The sequence below is a fragment of the Hakea prostrata genome, chromosome 3 (genome assembly GCF_041222555.1).
Source record: "Hakea prostrata isolate BN-2017 chromosome 3, UWA_Hpros_2, whole genome shotgun sequence".
NCBI lineage: Eukaryota > Viridiplantae > Streptophyta > Magnoliopsida > Proteales > Proteaceae > Hakea > Hakea prostrata.
The window spans coordinates 15,965,508-15,985,351 of NC_142602.1; the positions used below are offsets into that span (position 1 = coordinate 15,965,508).

At 37.3% G+C, this 19,844-nt stretch overlaps 1 protein-coding gene across 1 annotated transcript; it reads right to left on the bottom strand.

Annotated features, from left to right (window-relative positions):
• Positions 1-911: 911 nt before the first annotated feature.
• Positions 912-18,822, bottom strand: LOC149021177 (plant/protein, putative (DUF3411)). The gene is made up of 8 exons (XM_089149439.1): positions 18,216-18,822; positions 17,072-17,236; positions 16,898-16,990; positions 16,707-16,822; positions 14,396-14,494; positions 14,005-14,310; positions 13,719-13,883; positions 912-1,810 (listed from the first exon to the last, which is right to left on the bottom strand). The coding sequence occupies exons 1-8, from the start codon at positions 18,603-18,605 to the stop codon at positions 1,522-1,524; spliced, it is 1,623 nt and encodes a 540-aa protein (XP_089005565.1). The 5' UTR covers positions 18,606-18,822; the 3' UTR covers positions 912-1,521.
• Positions 18,823-19,844: the final 1,022 nt, after the last annotated feature.

Genomic DNA, 19,844 nt, shown 5'->3' on the forward strand with positions numbered 1-19,844 from the left:
ACAAGATCAAACTACTTCCTATTCCAGCTTTTTGTAATTTGCCTAGATACCAAAATCCTGTGGGGTTTGCAATAGGTGTATCCCTCCCAAGAGAGGACTTTTTCGCATTCTTCAATGCTACAGTTTGACATTAGGGACAGCTGAAAAATTAAGAATAGTTATGAAGTTTTGAAATTGATATATGTTCTTTAGATTATTGTTTAGTTGTCGGAAATATAGTCAAGCTGGTTTCTTCTTGTTTCCCTTCTGGCTTTTAATTCCATGTATGAACTATGTCATTCCATTCTATTTCAAGAAATCAATTCCAAACCATATAACTATTTTGTTTAAATTTGTATGAGGAGTGTACATGTTGACTTGAATTGGATCATCATGAATGTGGGTGAGAAAAAGAGATTGATAGAGAAGTTGAAGAGAGGAAATGGCTGATATATCAAATGTTCGAGGGATTAGTTAGTTCTAAAGGGTCTATTTGAGTTCCACTCTAAATTGAAGGCATCTAATAGAAAAGCTAAGGCATATTTTAGGGTTTTTTTGAATGAAAATATACCATAAAATTATTGCTTTTTTTTTTTTTGGTCAAAAAAATTTATTGGTCTTTAACTTTTAAGAGGGTTCAGCTGGATAGCTTGCATGTATCAGTGTAACCAGAATTCTCTTTCAGCAATGGAATGGAGCTTCTTTTGGCTAGACATTCATCCTTTTCTGCAAGGCTTTGTATTGTTTCAGTTTTAAGTCATGGTCATACAAGTAGTTTTATAATAGAGATACCTCATTCTATTTAACCCTAGAGACCTAACGTAATCTTAGAGACATTTGAAATCAAATTTGGGAAAATGACAGAAAAACTACCAGCACTCTAGCACAAGAGTAAGATTTCTTTAAAGCATTTAGAATCTACCCAAAATATCAAGATAGAGAGATTCATGATAAAACCCTAGTATTGAAAAATGATTTCAATTAAACATCCATTTAGAACAGGACCGCATTTCAGTCTTACACCTATGCACTAGACCAACTTAAGAGAATCCTTTCCAGCTTAAGAATCCAGGTCACCTGTTTCTTTTAAGTCTCCTTCATAGTTCATTCATGACTTCTTTTACATATGTGCTGCTTCAGCCCGAACAGGACTCCCTCAGGTTGTCAATTCTGGATTCAAGCCTAATCTTTGAATCCAACGCTACTGCTTTCATTAAATTAAATTAAAATATTTCTAAATGTCACATAGGAAACTACAAAAGAGAAAATGAAACAAGCTATCCATTCCCATAAACTGACGTGTTTATTACCAAATCAACGTATTTCTCCTTAAATCTCTGCTGTCTAACTTGCCCCGAACCCAAAAAAAGAGAAGGTGAAAAATCCACATTTCCCAAACCCACATCCCCCTCTCCTAAAATCACAGTACCCACGAGCTTGTGCCAAGTTATCGGAGCAACTGCAAGTCGAACAGCCTGAGGTTGACACTTTAATAGTTGCCAGCTACAAAATTGGTATGCGATATGAATGAAGAAATGGATTCTACGCTGAACCTGCAGTCACCTTTCTCCGGACAACTCTCTTCCTCCGTGCCTTGGGGGGTGCTTTCTCTTCTTCAGCAGCATGTTCTGCAGTCTCTTGCTTGATTCCCAGGAGACCCAGCCCAGAAACAACGGCATTCTTTGAAATGAACCAGTTTGAAGAAGACCCAGCTACATCCTTAGATGGCCTGTTGTAAGCTTTCAACAGGTTATCTGATTGAACAAGTGGATCTGCCTCCACCCCAAGCCAAGCCAGCCTTGATGTCTCTCCAATTTGGACATTCAGAACCCTGCATGGCACACGAAACAAATGATACAGTATGATAAATCCTCAAGAATAACAGCGGCAACGTACAGTATCTAAGAACTTAATGCATCATCTACACCAAAATACTTAGCCTCCACTAGCTGCTGAATATGAATTAATACTAATATGATTAAGCATTGATTCCAACTGGATGGCTGTTAAAAAAAATGATTTGCCATCATGATGTTGGTTACACATGGCACCTCTAGCAAATCTACCACTAAAGTATGGTTGAAATCACCTAATTCTTCAGACAATAATTGTTCCTTGAGGTCCTTGCAGTACAACCAGCAAAGTTAAAGCCATTAACACCACATGCCTCCAAACCCCACTAACCCCCCAACCCACCCTCTGAAAGAAAATGGAAAATCAGAGGCGACGAGTCCTTGCTTTATCATGCCTACTGATTCTCCCTGTGCCCAAGACATGGTATCCTGACATCTATTCTTGAGCTTCCTAATGCCAATTCCGCAATTAGTTTCCAAAAATATGCAATGAGAAACTAAGGACCAGAATTTCTTTTGGCAGCCGTGGGCTCAAGTTGAGCAGGATCCCCATGGGCGTCAGGGGAAAGGTCATCAGCAACAGAACCTGAATCATGAGCTATACCCAAAACTTCTATTATAAACTTATGATTTATATTTAACTTATGATAGTTGAATTATTGTATTCTCAAGATTGAGAATATGATGCTTTTTGTACTCACATGGATGGAATTCTATTGGTATATAAGTTACTTGATATATCTTATCTTATCACTTGCTTTTCATTTATATGTCCTACTAATTATTTATTTGATGTTTTATAACCTTGTATGTTCATTCCTACAGCATTTTGATCTCAAACTTAGGATAGGGTTGTTTCTCACAAATCTACGGCGACCAGTGTGCTTAGAAGGCCTATAATAGGCTAAATACCAACTTGACCCTAGCCCTCGAGTTCACTCGAGGCTTATAATAGGTTAAATACATCTCGAGTGAGATCTCACTTTTTCTCAAGGGCAAGATTGCCCTCAAGAGCGAGATCTTGAAACTTGATTGGGAGGCATACATGAAGTACAACACAATAATAATTTGTTTGAGGGGGAAAACCGCTTTAACAGAAGTATACATTAAATCGAAACAAACTAAGAGATGAAGTTGTATGATTATTCTTAATTATAGTCTTACTCATCAATAAGAGGAATTTTAAGTCTTCCTCCTCAATAGAGTTGAAGGGAGGGTATAACCAGAAATAGGAGACTCAACCAGACTCCCTTCTTGAGTTCAAATCCCATGAATAATGAATATCCAGGAAATAATTCACAATATCCCACCTTATTGAATCCACCTAATGATCACCCAAAGTATCAAGAGATGAAACACCACTAATGCACTTAAACTGTCTGGCAAACAGCTTTAGGTCTGAACTGATGCTCATTATAAGACTCACAGCACACACAAGCTTTTAATTGTGGACTAGGAAGTTTGCATTTCCCCCAATGGAGTAACAATAATGTAAAACCTCAGGTAGAAAAGAGAATAGAGAGGGATGTACGAGAATCTTTTATAGCTGTCAGCCCCGCTGAGAGGGGGGGGATGGCAACTGAGTTTAAGAAACTGAATCAGGAAAAGAACAAAAGGTTAAGAGCGAAGGTGAAATGGGAAAGCAAAACAGAGTCCGCAAAGAAACTCACTTGATGCAGATTCATCACCAAATTAGGCTTCTGCCCATGGTTTGAGAACTCACAAGATCCCACAAGATATCTCAGCTAAGATCTTGGATCGACCAAGTGTTTGGTCAAGCCTTAGTTATAAATATGCACCGTCTCAAGCAAGATCAAGTTATCTTGACTCGTTTTGACTCAATCTGGATGGTGCCTTGTTTCCCTCGCTAGTTTTGTGTATTTTTTCAGATTTTTTGCCAGAATATTGGTCGGAACACCACTTAACCTGCATCAACGTGTTTAGAGCATCTACATCAAAGCTCCAAGTGACTTTGAAGCAAATCTTGAAGCAAGGTGAGAGTTCTTCCCCAACTTTTTTTTTTTTTGGTTGGAAAAACTATGTTCTACACTACTTGCTTGGATGTGGATTAAAGCTATGTTGAACAACTTAGCTTAATCTACACTTTCATGGAAACGATTTTTTTTTTTTTTTTTTCTGAATTAAAAATATTGTTGAAAACAGGGACTGAGGTTTCCTAATTATAATAGGATTATGTTTCCTCATAAGTCTAGAATTTTATTTATATATTTCCTTTTCCTACATAGTATAGGACTTAACTAGGTTGTAACTATAAATATCCTATTGGGGTCTTGTGAATACTTAACTTTTAGAAGAGTAATTCCTCACATTACAACATGGTATTAGAGCAAGGTTTGTTTGCATCATACAGAGCTGCTGTAGAAATTTTTTTTTTGAAGTCACTATTCACATGTTTGTTTTCTTTTCGGGTATCCTGGAAATTTATATTGGATGATTAAGTGCATATCTAAGAAATTTTTGTCTAAGAAGTCTGATATTTAAGCGGACCGGTTGTGTCCCTCCAATATTTCTTGGTGTACTTTGATTCAACAATATACCAATTGGAGGTAACCTAAGGAGATACTTTTCACGTGAATTAGTGGGAGTAATTTTGAAAATATTTCAGGGACTTTTTCGTAAATTTTGAAAAAGTTCAGGGACTTTTTTAATAATTTCTCCTTGCAATGATGTATGATCCCATATCTCCTTTATCTGGTACATCTGAAAAGTCTCCCATGTCTTCCATTCATATGGATCGTGAGTTTTCTCCGCTTCAGATAACCACTGTAAAACTTAATGAGACAAATTATCTTAGATGGTCTCGTTCAGTTTCCCTCGTTATTGGTGCTCGTGGACTTACTGGCCATCTTGATGGAACTTCTACCAAACCTTCCACACCTGGTCTGCAACTTTCCAAGTGGTATAAAGATGAATGCTTGGTCATGGGTTTTCTCATCAACTCCATTGAATCTAGCATAGCAGAGAGTTATCTCCTCCTTCCTAATGCAGCAACTATTTGGAAAGTTACTAAAGATACATACTCCAGAGTTGGCAATGATGCACAATGCTTTGAAATTAGACGAAAAATCAATCAATTACAGCAGAAGGATCTTCCTCTTTCTCAGTACTATAACACTCTTCGGAGATATTACCAGACTTTAGATTTCTATAGGAAATTTACGCCAAAGAATGTTGAAGATGCTATTGCCTATCTGAGAGTTTATAATTTTTTGGTAGGATTGAATATAGAATTTGATCAAATTCGCGCACAAATCCTTTCTAGAGAGCCTTTCCCTTCTTTGGCTCAAGCCTATGCCATGGTAGATACCAAGGACAGTCGAAGGACAGCTATGGTACACACTCAAACATCTGATAGATCTGCATTGGTGGCTGATTATGGCAATAATAAATCTAGTTTTGGTAATTTTTGCCCTCCAGTAAAGTGCGAGTATTGTGGAAAAGAGCGTCATACAAAGGACAAGTGTTGGAAATTGCATGGACGTCTAACAAATTCCCGTGGAGGAGGTAGAAATGGAATCAAGAGCAACAATCAAACATCTACAAATCAATCTAGTTCTGACACCCTGAGTACTTCAACACCTCTTTACTCAGATGAGTTCCAACACCTTCGCCAATTGATGTCCAAATTTGACTCATTCTTCTCCAGTACCAACTTCCAGTATGAGTATAGCCTCTGTCATTGATCTCTCTCTCTTGATCCACAAATCCCCACAGGTATTTTTGGTTGTCACAATGTCAATTTGACTTATCCCTCTTGGGTAATCGACTTTAGGGCAACCGACCATATGACAAGCTCATCTACTTTGTTTCATACTAATTCATTTGTCCCTATTGCTCAGGATGTTCGAATGGCTGATGGGTCTCTCTCCTCTATCTCTGGGAAAGGATCTATTATCTGTTCACCTTCTCTTACCTTACCTAATGTCATGCATGTTCCTAAGTTTTCAGCTAATCTTTTATCTATTAGTAGCCTTACTCGTGATATGAACTGCAAAATAACTTTCTTTCCTTCTCATTGTGTGTTTCAGGACCTGGAAACAGGGCTTACGATTGGTAGTGTTAGACAGAAAGGGGGGCTCTACTTAATGGATGGGTCCCCATCAGCTCTTTCTAAGGTCTCTAGTTCCACCTCCCCGGCACTTTTTACCTTATTACATTGGCATAGTCATCTTGGCCACGTTCCTTTACCTATTTTGTCCAAATTATTTCCTGATCTGATTAAAAGGTGCAATTTAAATAATTTTTATTGTGAGGCATGTATTTTGGCCAAATAGACCAGGCATGTTTACCCTATTTTAGAGAATCGTAGTAAAATTCATTTTTCAGTCATTCACTCTGATGTGTGGGGTCCTTCTCGGACCGTGTCTGTATCTGGTCATAGATGGTTAGTTACCTTTATTGACTGTTGTACTAGGACCACATGGGTTTACTTACTTCACCAAAAAAGTGACGTTTTCTCGTGCTTTCAAAATTTTCATAATATGATTAGGACTCAGCAAACCATGGCATCATACACCAAACTAGTTGCGTCGACACTCCACCTAAAAATGGGGTTGTCGAACGCAAGAATAGACATCTACTTGAGGTAGCACATTCCCTCATGTTTTTTATGCATGTGCCTCTTCGGTTTTGGGGTGAAGCCGTTTTTAATGCGGCATATCTAATTAACCGAATGCTTTCCCAAGTCTTAGACCAACGCTGTCCCCTTGAGGTTCTTTTAGGTACAACAGTTTTTACAGTCTCACCTAAGGTTTTTGGATGTGTTGCCTTTGTTCGGAACCACCATATTCATGGAAAGTTAGATCCTCGTTGGTTAAAATGCATTTTCTTGGGTTATCCTCCTACACAGAAGGGGTATAAGTGTTATCATCCTAGTTCTCGTCGTTTTTTCGTCTCTATGGATGTTGTGTTCCAGGAACTAATTCTTTTTTTTCCCCTACACCTCTTCAGGGGGAGAGTTTTAGTGAAGAGGTTCCAATGTTGATTCCTCCTTTCGATATTTCTCCTGAGATTCCTACAAATGATCCTCCTTTGGAAGATGGAATGACTGGACAAAAACAACTGGTGGATGATATACAAGGGGAGACTAGACCTCTGAAGACCTATCAAAAAAAGCAATAAGTGACCCCTTCTGAACCAAGCCAGTCAAAAGCTTTGGTTTCTGGCCCTGAACAATCCGTTCCTCCAGGTGAGTCTGTCTTTGACCCTTCTTCTACTCCTACTTTAGACTTACCAATTGCATTAAGAAAGCAGCCTCGAACTTGCACCAAACATCCTATTTCCAATTATGTTTCATATCATTCTCTATCTCCAGAATTTCAAAGTTTTATTTTATTTTTGTCCTCTACTTCTATTCCTAACACTTGGCAGGAGGCATTATCTCACTCAAACTGGAAAGAAGCTATGGATGAGGAAATGCAAGCTCTGGAAAAAAGAAAAAAAAAAGTGAGACTTGGTGACTTTGCCCATAGGAAAGCAGGTTGTTGGGTGCAAATGGGTGTTTGTGATCAAGTAAAAGGTAGATGGGACAGTTGAAAAGTACAAGGCAAGATTGGTGGCCAAAGGTTTCACTTAGACTTATGGCATTGACTACCAGGAGACATTTGCCCCTATTGCCAAAATGAACACAGTTCGTACTATTATTTCATGTGCAATTAATAAAGGGTGGAGTTTACAACAATTAGATGTGAAGAATGCCTTTTTGCATGGAGAACTCCAAGAAGAGGTATATATGGATATACCACCCGGGTATTCTACTACAGAGACTTATAGGAAAGTGTGCAAGTTAAAGAGGGCTTTATATGGGCTGAAGCAATCTCCAAGAGCGTGGTTTGGAAGGCTTCATAAGGCAATGATATCTAATGGCTATAAGCAGAGCAATGCAGACCACACTTTGTTTATTAAAAGAGATGGTTGCCACACTACTATACTTTTAGTATATATGGATGATATTGTGATCACAGGTAATAGTGAGGATGAAATTTCAGCATTAAAGACTTTTTTGGGAACTGAATTTGAGATCAAAGATATGGGAAAACTAAGATATTTCCAAGGGTTAGAGTTGGCATATTCTACTAGCAATGTATCTCTATCCCAGAGGAAGTATACATTGGATCTTCTTGAGGAAACTGGAATGCTAGGATGTAAGCTGCTTGAGACTCCTATTGAGCCTAACCTACACTTGAAGGCAAAGGAAGGAGAACTAGTTGACAAGACAAGGTATCAAAAATTAGTGGGAAAGTTGATCTATCTATGTCACACTAGACCTGACATCACATTTGCAGTTAGTCTTGTTAGCCAGTATATGCATGATCCTTCTTCCTCACATTTGGATGCAGTATATCGGATCTTGAGATACTTAAAGATTACTCCAGGAAAAGGAATTTTAATTTCAGCTCATGGACATTTGAAGATTGAGGCATATACAGATGCAAATTGGGCAGGATGTCCAGATGATAGGTCTACCTTTGGGTATTGTGTATATGTGGGAGGTAACCTTGTGACTTGGAGAAGCAAGAAACAGCCTGTAGTTGCGCAGTCCAGTGTCGAGGCTGAGTTTAAGGCGATTGCTCAAGGCATTTGTGAGGTACTACAGCTTAAAGGGCTACTTCAAGAGGTTTGGACAGATTTGGAGGTTCCTATACAGCTATTCTCAGATAGTAAGTCAGCAATCAGCATAGCTCACAACCCAGTACATCATAATAGGACTAAGCATGTGGAGATTGACAGACATTTCATAAAAGAGAAGCTTAAGGCTGGGATGATCCATATTACCTTTGTTACTTCAAACGAGCAACGGGCTGATGTGCTCACCAAGAGCTTGAGCACGAAGATATTCAATAACATTATGAGCAAGTTAGGCATGATAAGCATCTATGCTCAAACTTAAGGGGAAGTGTTGAAAACATAGAATGAGGTTTCTTAATTAGAATAGGATTATGTTTCTTCATAAGTCTAGAGTTTTATTTTTATATTTCATTTTCCTACTTAATATAGGACTTAACTAGGTTGTAACTATAAATACCCTATTGGGGTCTTGTGAATACTTAACTTTTAAAGGAGCAATTCCTCACATTACATTGTCGTGTGGAAATGTGAACAACTAAACATGTTTGATGTATTCTTTGACTTTAAACCTTAATCTATTCATTTATATCAAGTAAAGGTTGTGCACTTTATGTTTTATAAGTTTGCATGTTCACTTCCTTAGTGCATCCATTCATAGTTGTCAAGGCGTCGCTTAAGCGTCGCCTTGGCGTCTGGGCTCCTTCAGAGCACCTCAAATTGGTGTCGCCTTATTTTTAGGCAATAATGCGTCCGCTTTTTTTTTTTTTTTTTTTTTTATAATTTATTTAATCACGAGAAAGATGCCTAATTGAAGGCATATATTGAAATATTTATTAGATTTCGATTGTAAAGTATATATTGTTTGAACCTATATGCATATGTATAATGATGCTACATGTGATCAAATGTTAAAATAAAAATAAAATCAAACAAAATCAAAAGAGAATAAGTTCTTGACTCAAGTCTCACACTCTCACTCTCACTCTAATTCCTAATCTCTTTCTCTCTTCCTCTCTTCTTCTCTTCCATTCCCGCGACGACACTCCGACAAGCGGTGGCCAACGACAAACAACTTCTTCTCTTCCTTTCTTCTAGCGACTTTTTATTTAGGACCTATTATATGTGGTTTGTAGTATGTTGGATGACTTGAGGTAGTCTGATATTTAGTTTTTTTATTATATAAGATATGATAGATTTAGAGTGAATGAGATGTACACTAAAAATTTCACTTAAGACACCTCAACCGCCTCGGAAGGCGCCTCGTCGACTCATTGCCTCAATTAGCCTAAACCGCCTTGCATCGCCTCGTCGCCGTGACAACTATGCATCCATTACAAAGCTAGGGTCAAGTTGGAACTCACATCTATACTTGTTTTCTCATAAATCTAAGGCCACCAGCGTGTTTAGAAGGCAATAGGGCAAAAACCAAATTTTGGCCCAAAATGAGCCCTAGAACCACCAAGAAGGGCGAACAAGTTGGCTCAAGTGGAGCTGGCAAAAGATACACCAATTTAGACGAGATCTTGTTTTTTCCTGCACCATTGAGATCCCCATCAAGAACGAGTTCTTAAACATGCTTCATTTATGCCAATTTGATGGATTCAAATTATGAGTAGAAAGCATAATGTTAGGATTTATTTCATTAGTTAAGTTAGAGTCCTATTTTGAGTATATTTCCTTTATTACTTCACTTTCTAAATCAGTTCAGGTTAAGGATTCAGTTAGGCCTTTTGGTTTTCGTATAAGAGTCTATTTTTTATTCTCCCCCCCCCCCAACCAAAAAAAAACCCCGGGCCCCCTCTATTGGAGTAAAGTAATTTTAAGTCTTTTAAATAAAGTTGTAATCATGGAAAAAAAATTATCAGCAAATTTTGAAAATGAAATGAAACTCCAAGAATTTCCCTAAAATTCAGTTCAAAGTTTCGACCAAAATTTAAAAAATGTTAAACCATTTTGCAAGTTTTGACCGAAATTTTGCATGTTTCGACATTAAAACTTTTTTTTTGTTAATTTCTATTCCATTTTCACCTAATTTTCACAACTACTTTGCCTTCAAACACCAATTTTGCTCATTTTTGCCTTCAAACATCTTTTAAGCCACAACAGCTATTCATGGACCCAAGCCCAAATTGCAAAGGAAACTTGTCGACAACAGAATGTGAAGCATGAACCATACCCAACAATTCCAAACTTCCATTTTTTTTCATTTTTGTTTTCTTCAAGCCTTAAATGATCTTGTATTGCTTTGAAATTAAGTTAGGTTTAGTCTAGGACTATATGTGTGTTGTTCAACTTATATTTTGATTATTGCAACTATTTTTTTATTTATTTTTATCTAAAAAACTATTTTCTAAATTTCAAAATACATATGTATACATGATATATAGGCTTGAACTTAATATATGTGAGACACCATCATTTGATCTAGTTGGTCATTGTATTTTGTTTACCTGTTGTATATATAAGTATATAACCAGTCTACCAAACAATTCATGTATGCTGATAATTCTATGCATGTATAAAATTCAGTTTGTACTTGTTGAAACCAATCAAGAAATCAGATGAAATGGAGGTCATGTAAGGCCCGAAATCTCGGTCAAAATTAGAAAATTTCGGTTTTTTGCTGGGTCAAAACCTAAATGTTCTCCATGGTTGTAATAGGGACTAATATTTTCTACCAAAAAAAGGGACTAATATAAAAAATGAAGTTGAACTCTTGAGTTTTGTTCATTGCTACCGATGAAGCAAAAACGCATAGCATGGCTTCATGACCATCTTCCCATCCCCACTCCTATCTTATGTGATTTCTTGTCTCTTCTTCCTCCCAAGAATATCTTCTATCATTCAAGTAGTTATTCAAGATAACCTTTAAAACGAGTAAGTTAAATTGTATGCTGGACCCCTATTCTTCTTCTAATTTCTGAAACCCTATTTCTTTCTAGGGCTCCTAGTTGATCATCTATCAACCTATGACTACATCATTTGATAGGAAGAAGGTCTGAATAGATGGGGAATGATAACAGACAAGAATACAATGCCCAGCAGGCCCAGATCATACCATGCTACATGAAACTCAACTGAATTCTCCTCAATCTACACAATCCATAGGATTAAAAAGATAGAGCTAGGATAAACCTCCTAAGTGCTTTCTAAAACAAAGATTGAATTCCACAAGGAAACTAACACAAAAACAAGGAAACAAATATATTATCCTGTACTTTAACAAATAAAATTTAGAAAAGAAAAATACAACATAACCCCAAATAAATACATAACTAAACACAAAAAACACAATTGACCAGGCTCATCTCCGTCTGAGCTTAATGCATCCATATAAGAACTGAAGGCCAAAACAGAACCTTTGAACAGAATCAATTTAATTAGGAAAAATTAGGGTCAGCGTTTCAAATTGTAAAAAAATTTGGCGATTATAGAGTTTATGATAGAAACTAGGGCTGAATGTTAGGATTGAGTGTTAATGCGGCTGTGGGACTTTGGCTAGGTTTGAACCATGGTTGGACAGAGTATACTGGCTGGAACTGAAGTTCACACAATCGAGTTTCGGGTAAATTTAGGATTTGGCAGGGAAATAGGGGTCAAGCGGATGTTCTGTTCAGTGGATGTTGTTCCTAAAGTATGAAGGAATTTTGATGGTTACATATGACTGGAAACTATAGTTGCAACTTTTATGGTTTTGGAGGGAATCCAGCATGGTTGTCAAGCGTTCGCCTAGGCGGCAAAGCGGTTTTTCAACTGCTTTGTTTTGAACCGCTTAATTGACGACCAATGCAAAGGAATTCCAAGGCCCAAAGTGACCCCGTGCCCGTCGGCATCAGAATGTGAAGCATAAGCCATACTCAACATCAAGAATCAATGAATCAGTAAATGCCTATGCAGACACTTTGACAACCATGGTTTGACCCATCTACAGCATATTCAAAGGAGAAAGATCAAGTTTACTCCAGAAGAAAGTAGAGTTTCATGCTCTTCTACCTGCCTCGGTTGCTGCTCTCGTTCCTACCATGCATCCCTTTATTAGTTCCACTCCAACCACACCTCTTTCTGTATCAGGTACTACAAGATGAACTTATGTTTGTGTTCTTTTTTTGAATAATTTTTTTATAATTATGATTCTTGAATGTTTTTTTTTTGGATGAATGTGACTATTGAATACTTGTTTAGCTTATTATAGAAAGTAGTTGTATTGAAAATTTTTTACCCAACCGCTTTGGTCGCCTTATTGCCACCTAGGCGCCGCCTTGTCACCTAATTGCTTAGGCGGAGCCCCAATCGCTTTGGTCTCCTTGCACCTTGACAAGCATGGAATCCAAGGTTAATTGGCTGCTAGGGTTATGGTTGATATGGACTAAAACAGTTGTTAAGGTTCCAATGGTTTATGGACTAAAACAGCAATAAAGTGTAACATAGTATGGGGGGAGGTCAAAGTAGTTAAAATTATGAATACAATTGATGGCTAGTTCTGATAGAATTAGGGTTTGAAGTTCCTGGTTAGAGGAAAAATGAATTCAGAAACTTGGGAAACTGCTGCTGTTTTAATGAATGAATGAAGGAGCCTTTTTTTTTTGTCTTGTATGAGCATTTTATGGTAAGGGTTTCATCTATAGTGATTTGGGATTGTTCAAATGGAGAGATCAGGCTGGGAAATTTGGGAATCAATAAGGGCTTGAGGGGATAACCAGAAAACAAAGGGGGAAACAGTTAGGGTATAAAACAGAAAATTAAACTTAATCTCGTCCATTTGAGAAAACAGTTAAGCCCAACCTTAGTTAGCATCTCTATCATTAACCACAAAGAAACCATCAAACATACCCTATTTGAGACCACACCAAGAAAACCATCCCATGCCCCATAACTATACCGATCTAAACCTAACATATTTTTCCTATAAGCTGGTTCTGATAAAAGGATCTTGAAAGAACCGACTCCTAGGCTCTTAGCTGAGCATCCATTAATATAAGATACTTGGACTAGGGAACAAATAAATAAAGACATAAAGCCTTAAGGTAGTCAGGATAAGAGTGCAGCCCCAGTCATGTTAAATATCTTAACGACTTAATTCTTATAAATAGCTCTTTCCTTCCTTTATGCTCAGATTTCTATATAACCTACACATTTCTTCTTTTAACCCCCCCCCCCCCCCAAAAAAAAGGAACTCCACATATTTCTTTGCTCTTGCTCTTGCCACAACCTTCTCAACAAACAAAAAACTGAATAGCCAAAAAAAAAAAAAGGAATTGACAAAACAATAGTATCACTAACGGGGGAAGACAAAAATACCTCATTGCAGCACTAAAAAATAATGCCACCCCAATAACATCAAACCGGTTAAACAGTGCTCTGTCAACTCCACATAGTAGCTGATATCGCAGATTTGCATAAAGTCCCAAGAAAGCTCCATAACTGAGTGCATTTGTAGAGACATTTGGTATTGTCACAGATAATCTGGCATAAAAAGCAATGGTGGCTGAGAAGTAGAATGGTTGCAAAATAATTGATTTAGCTGGACAATGAAATAGCACCAGAGAAAAACTATGAAGCCAAGCATGTCTAGCAAGTGGTTTACCTTCCCTCCTTCTTACTGGCTGAAAGTTTTGTCAAAGCAGCTTGTGCTGCTCCAGCAGTTAACCCAACCAAACACATTTCTGCAGCCTTGTAGAAGAATGAGTGGATTCTTTTTTGCAAGTCAAATTCTCGGAGTGGATAACTCTTCTCAAAAATGTTGTTTGGAAGCTTTTGTAAAGTATTCTGCAAGTCAAACCGGAATGTATTTCCATACGAGCGACAAGGAGCAAGTGACCAAACAACAATGGCACTGCAGGCTGATACCGTCAGCACATTAATAAGTGCCAAATCCCATTCCTGCTTTATCCTATCATAGAAAGATGGAGACATGTATCAAATCTAAACCACATCAGGTGAGACAGTTACATTTCCCTATTAAATTAATGAAGTACCTTTCCCCACGATTCTTCAGTTCCCACCAAACAGAACAACCAACTGTAGCAACCTGATCTAAAAGAAGCTTATATAGGAAACCTGGGTCTGCAATCATTCTGCAAAACAAGAAGATTCAACAAGAAACCAGGGAACGATTAAAAGTATGGTAAGCACACTAAATATCCAACGTCAGTGGTTCCTAACCAAAAGAACCAACATATCATTTTCAATGACATTAAATAAACAGAAAGCAGTGACTCATACCCAGGAAAATCCACATAGCAATTTTTTAATTTAGTGACATTAAACAAACAGAAGGCTAATTATTATGATACAACAGCACAAGATTTAACCAAGATGTTAACATGTTGGCACATCATGGAAACTTCCAAATGTATCGAACCTCCGTCACTGTCCTAAAGCGTAATAATTATTATAAACTTGAACTAACTTGAACCAGCTATAAGATGCGCAGGACGAATTAGAATGTATGCAGTAAGGATAATTTAGGAACTAGTTCAATTACTAGTTGCCTTATACTCTATTTTATTCTTTTTTACCTTTTACCTACATAGGAATGTGTATGTAATTTTTCCATACCATTAACGAAGTAATATAGATGTGGAAAGCTCTCTCCATCATACAATATTCTACCATTCTCTCTCCCCTCTTCTTCCTCCAACATTCTACTCTCATCACCCCTCTTGCTCTTGTCTTCTTTCTTTCTTGCAACCTTTCAATTATAAATCAGTGTGGGAGCTTTATGTCCAAGAGTCATCCTATAAGCTCTTCAAGCAGTCCAAGTGAGACCGACTTTGTATGAACCATGTACAGGTTTAAGAATTTCACTTTTATTTCCAATGGATAATGGAGTTCTCAAATGAACAATTTGATTGCTCTCTATTACTAAATTATGTGTAGAACTTGGAATTTTAGACTTTTTTCAACATCATAGCATTTACAACTTATGGCCTGACATCAAACCTCTATTTGGAGCAAGTATTCACAATTTGGGCACACTGCTGCAGCATTGTTCAAATTGTCCAAAATACGCTGTGTACCCTAGTTTCAGATCCAAATAGCATAAAACCCACTGAGATAGCCATATGATTTCCCAGGAAAAAAGAAAAAAAAAATCACCCCAATTTGGCAAGATCTCAGCCCAACTTGGTTGGTTTATTGAACGGAGTTCCAAGACCGGATTCTTGATCTAATATGAGAAGAAGGGTGAAGGGGAAGAGGACAGCCCTCAAGCTACTCAAGCTACAAACTCAATTTATTGTTTTCCAATCTGCTTCGATCCTTGTTTATACATCAATTTATAAAACCTAATAAACAAACACGGCTACTCACTTCTGAAAACTTAGACTAACGAAAATTGAAAATAAGACAAGAATTGGAAATTTCACATATTTAATAGTTATCCAAAGTAATAGATCATATATCTTACCATAAGATAGATCCTTAAAATCCAACAGAACCAGAACATCAAACTGGGCCTGAATCATCCATGTTTGCATGCCCAACTGGGTTTAGGTCAATCCAAGGTAAGACTGCATAAATTAACCCAGATGGACTTCAATACAATTAAAACCCATCCAAAACCTCTAAAATTAAAGACTCATTCAGGCAGTCCTCACTGTATCACGTTGCCGTTAAAAACCATCCCCTACATATTCAGGGCCAGAATTGCCACATTCCCTTGTGTGTGGCAGAACTAGGTGCGACTGTCTACCTTAGATGACCAACTGGAAACTTTTTACACATTTATATATGAGAAATACATGGAAACTATGGCCTGGAAAATGATATTGCTCTTATCTTTTGCGAATTAGCCTCACCAAGGCATCAACTATTGGCCAGCCATCTTTTGCTGTCAAAACTACGACATAAAAATTGACTATACAGTTGAGAGAAATTGCACTAAAGGATATAAAAACCATCCAATTGCCACAGGAAATTTTGAAACAGAAACTGAAAAGCATCTGAACTATGAGAAGCGGAAGGACTAGGGTTGAATATGACCCACAAATAACTGTCCTAAATAGGAAACGAAAATGAGGAAAACAAACAGATTCATTCACTAAAGAGCTGCTGCACCCACAGAAAAGAAAAAACATGCACAAGCAATCATACATGTGAGTCACACAAATGTTTCAGATGGGCGCGATTGGCATCCAGTGAGAAATTAAATACGGATCAGGCTGCAATGACCTTGTCATTGATCAGGTGAGTATGTGAACAAATCCACTCATTTTCTAATGAAAAAGTATTTGATATCATGAGCTCTTTAACAAAAGAAATGTATTTGAGGGATTTCTATATTACCTGCCAATGAATTGCCTAGATAATCCTTGTGGAAGAGATCGAGAAATAAACCTAGCTGTGGTTGGCCTTGCATTGATTGCTAGGAACCTCACCATTTGAGCAGAGCTTACCAAACCCTGGAGAACAAATTACATCCAATTTAAGTTGGGTATCCATCTTTGTTTGAAAGGAAAAAGAGTAAAAGAACCTACCATTTCATAAGCTTGCCGGAGCCCAGCAGGCAAATCCAACATTGTCTTCTGCCACTCATTTAAGACAGCATCTACAAACTTCCTATCAAAAAGCTGGTAGAAGTGCAGAAAACTGATTACTGGATATTGCATTGTCAACAGATACATTTTCCCTGTATATATAAACTATTGTACCTCATCAAAAACAGCTCGAAACCTAAATAATCCACCCTCATCTCCTTCATCTCCATCATCAAAGTCGCCCATGTAGTCGTCATCATCACCACCATCATCACCTCCATCACCACCACCAAAATTAATTTTCTTTCCAATACCTCCATCCCCTCCTCCAATTGCAGTCTACATCATTCCCAAAGGCTAGGTTTGTAAGATGATACAACATAATAACATCAAATAAAACCTGAAATACTACCTCATATAGACTATAACAATCTCCATATCATTTAAAAAAGTATCAGTGTATGGTAACTAGTATAATAACACATGCTGATAATGGAATAGAATTGAGGCCACAAATTAAAAAGATATAGAAGATTTACATTATTTTTACATCTGGTGGTGCCCTCGTTGGCACGATCCCACATACCCCGAAGGCAGAGCAAAGGCTCTCCCTTGAAGAGAGCCGAGCAGTTGTTTTTGCACGGACGATCTAATTATGTTATAGTGCTTAAAATGGGGCCTTTTTAGGAACAGAAACAGGTAAAATACCAAAATAAAGGCCGACAAAAACCTTGGATTGTTGCAGAACGGGTATGCAAAACCTGTCTTGCATCAGTGTGGCCTCAAAGTGAACCTTGGTGTCATGTGCTTATAAGAATTTTGGATTCAGAATAAAATAAAATTGTCAGCCAAAATAGGAGAAGAACGTACATGAACGAAAAAATTCAACGTTTCCAAGACTAAGCTAGTATTGAACAGTAAGACACCATCGTATGGCTTTAACGCAGTCCTAGTGGATAAACACTTCCACATCTCTAATTGTTTTCATGAGCTTCAGACACCAATACCTATTAATGTCTCTTCATGACCAACTACTGAAATATGACTTGAGGAGAACATCGAGTAATAAAATTTTTCATTTCTATTCAGTTGCCCAATTCGAAAGTTCCTCACAGGAACCCTTTTGAAGGAAAATCTTTATCACCGCAGCACATAATTAAAAGAAGCAGATAACCATAAATAACACGAGTTCTGAATTTGACATTTAAGGAATCCATAGAAAACCCATTTCGGCTCAATTTAACAATCCATCGACCAATAAGAATTTGTATTAGCGCCAATTACACAACCATAATAAAGATATCTGAGCAACACAAACCTCGGGGCTAAACTTGGATTGCTTCTGACTCAAATCGAGCTTTGACTTCTCAAGCGTCACTGTTCCCAATGCGCCGTACTGTGTCTTCATTTCATGAGCAACCATAACAGATGAAGATGAGGATGCCGAAGAAGATGATGAAGGAAATCCAGAACCGGAATCAGAAGGGGGGAGCTTGAAACACCGCTCAAGGTGAGATGCGAGGTCTCCGTCCACCAGAGCCGGTCCATTAACAATCGCAAACTTCCTAGCTTTCCCAATAGAAATTGATCGACGATAGGTTGGAATAGGGCACAGGAGAGGACGATAAGGATGAGAATGGACGTTTTTGTTAGGGATTGAAGAGTTTATAGGCATGATTTGAAATGTCTGAAGGACGGCACGAGACATCTTTTACTCTCTTTCAAGAGATTACTCTCCTCTATCTTCAAGTGGAGCTTTCTTCTTCAGCTTTCATGATCAAGTAACAGTCGCGGAGAAGACCCTGTGAAGAAAAAAAGGGATTCCAGAGAGGATTTCGTGCTCTTCTCTCTCTAAAAAAAGGAATGAGAGAGAGAGAGGAGGCGAGGAGAGGCGGAGAATAGAGCTATGGATCGAAGAGAATTAATCCGAAAGAATCTCTCTCTTTTCAGTTTTCGCAAACAAGCCCCTCACGGTTTTTTAATTTCCCACGTGTATTCATTTTTTTATATCATTTTTTATTTTATTTTATTATTGCTAGTAAAATTACATGTGCTAATATCTTAGGAGTTTTTAAACACCCATCCAAACTTAAATTATGTGCATAAATAGGTTTTATATTAAGGAGTGACGATCATTAAATATATCATAGAAGGAAGCATTAACTCATGAAGGCTTCACTAAGAGTTGTCGATCATTACTAACTGAGCAACCCTTTAAATAATTATAAATAAGTTTTAATTCTTTGAGCATATAAATGTAGAACGATAGGACCATCCATGGAGCGTGATGAAAATTCTTTTATTTTGAGAACTCTTCCGATATTGTTTCATTCGACTTCCATAATTAAGAGGTCAAAAGTTCAACTTCTCAAAAGTTTACTGTCATATCGATACCATAGTGAATATTGTTTCTCTCTTTTTTGGGGATTAAGTTTCCCTCCCTTTAATGAATGTTGTATTTGTGTTTATGACCATCTTTCAGTCGTCGAGTGAGTAGAGTATACCACACGGTAACTTTAATAAACATTTGTTTTCAAGTTTTAGGGCCTATTTGGTTACATGAATCTAGAGATTTGAAATCTCTGAATTCATAAATGCAAGATTTATACCCGTTTGGTTGTGAAAATCTCTAGATTCATGAAATCTACATATTCATATTTTTACACTAAAAACGTGAATCAAGATTTATGGGTATATGGGATGAAATTCAGAGATTTCATTTCTATCATGAAAACGCTAAATATTTGCGCATTCACAAAAATCACAGATGAATCAACAGATTTTATTCAATATATTCGGTTAACTAAACAGTTAATTTTATAAATTATGACTCCATGGATTTGAAACTCTAGATATTTGAAATTTTCAGATTCATGTGTAGGGCCTGTTTGGTTACATGAGTCTGGAGATTTCAAATATCTAGAGATTTCAAATCTATGGAGTTATA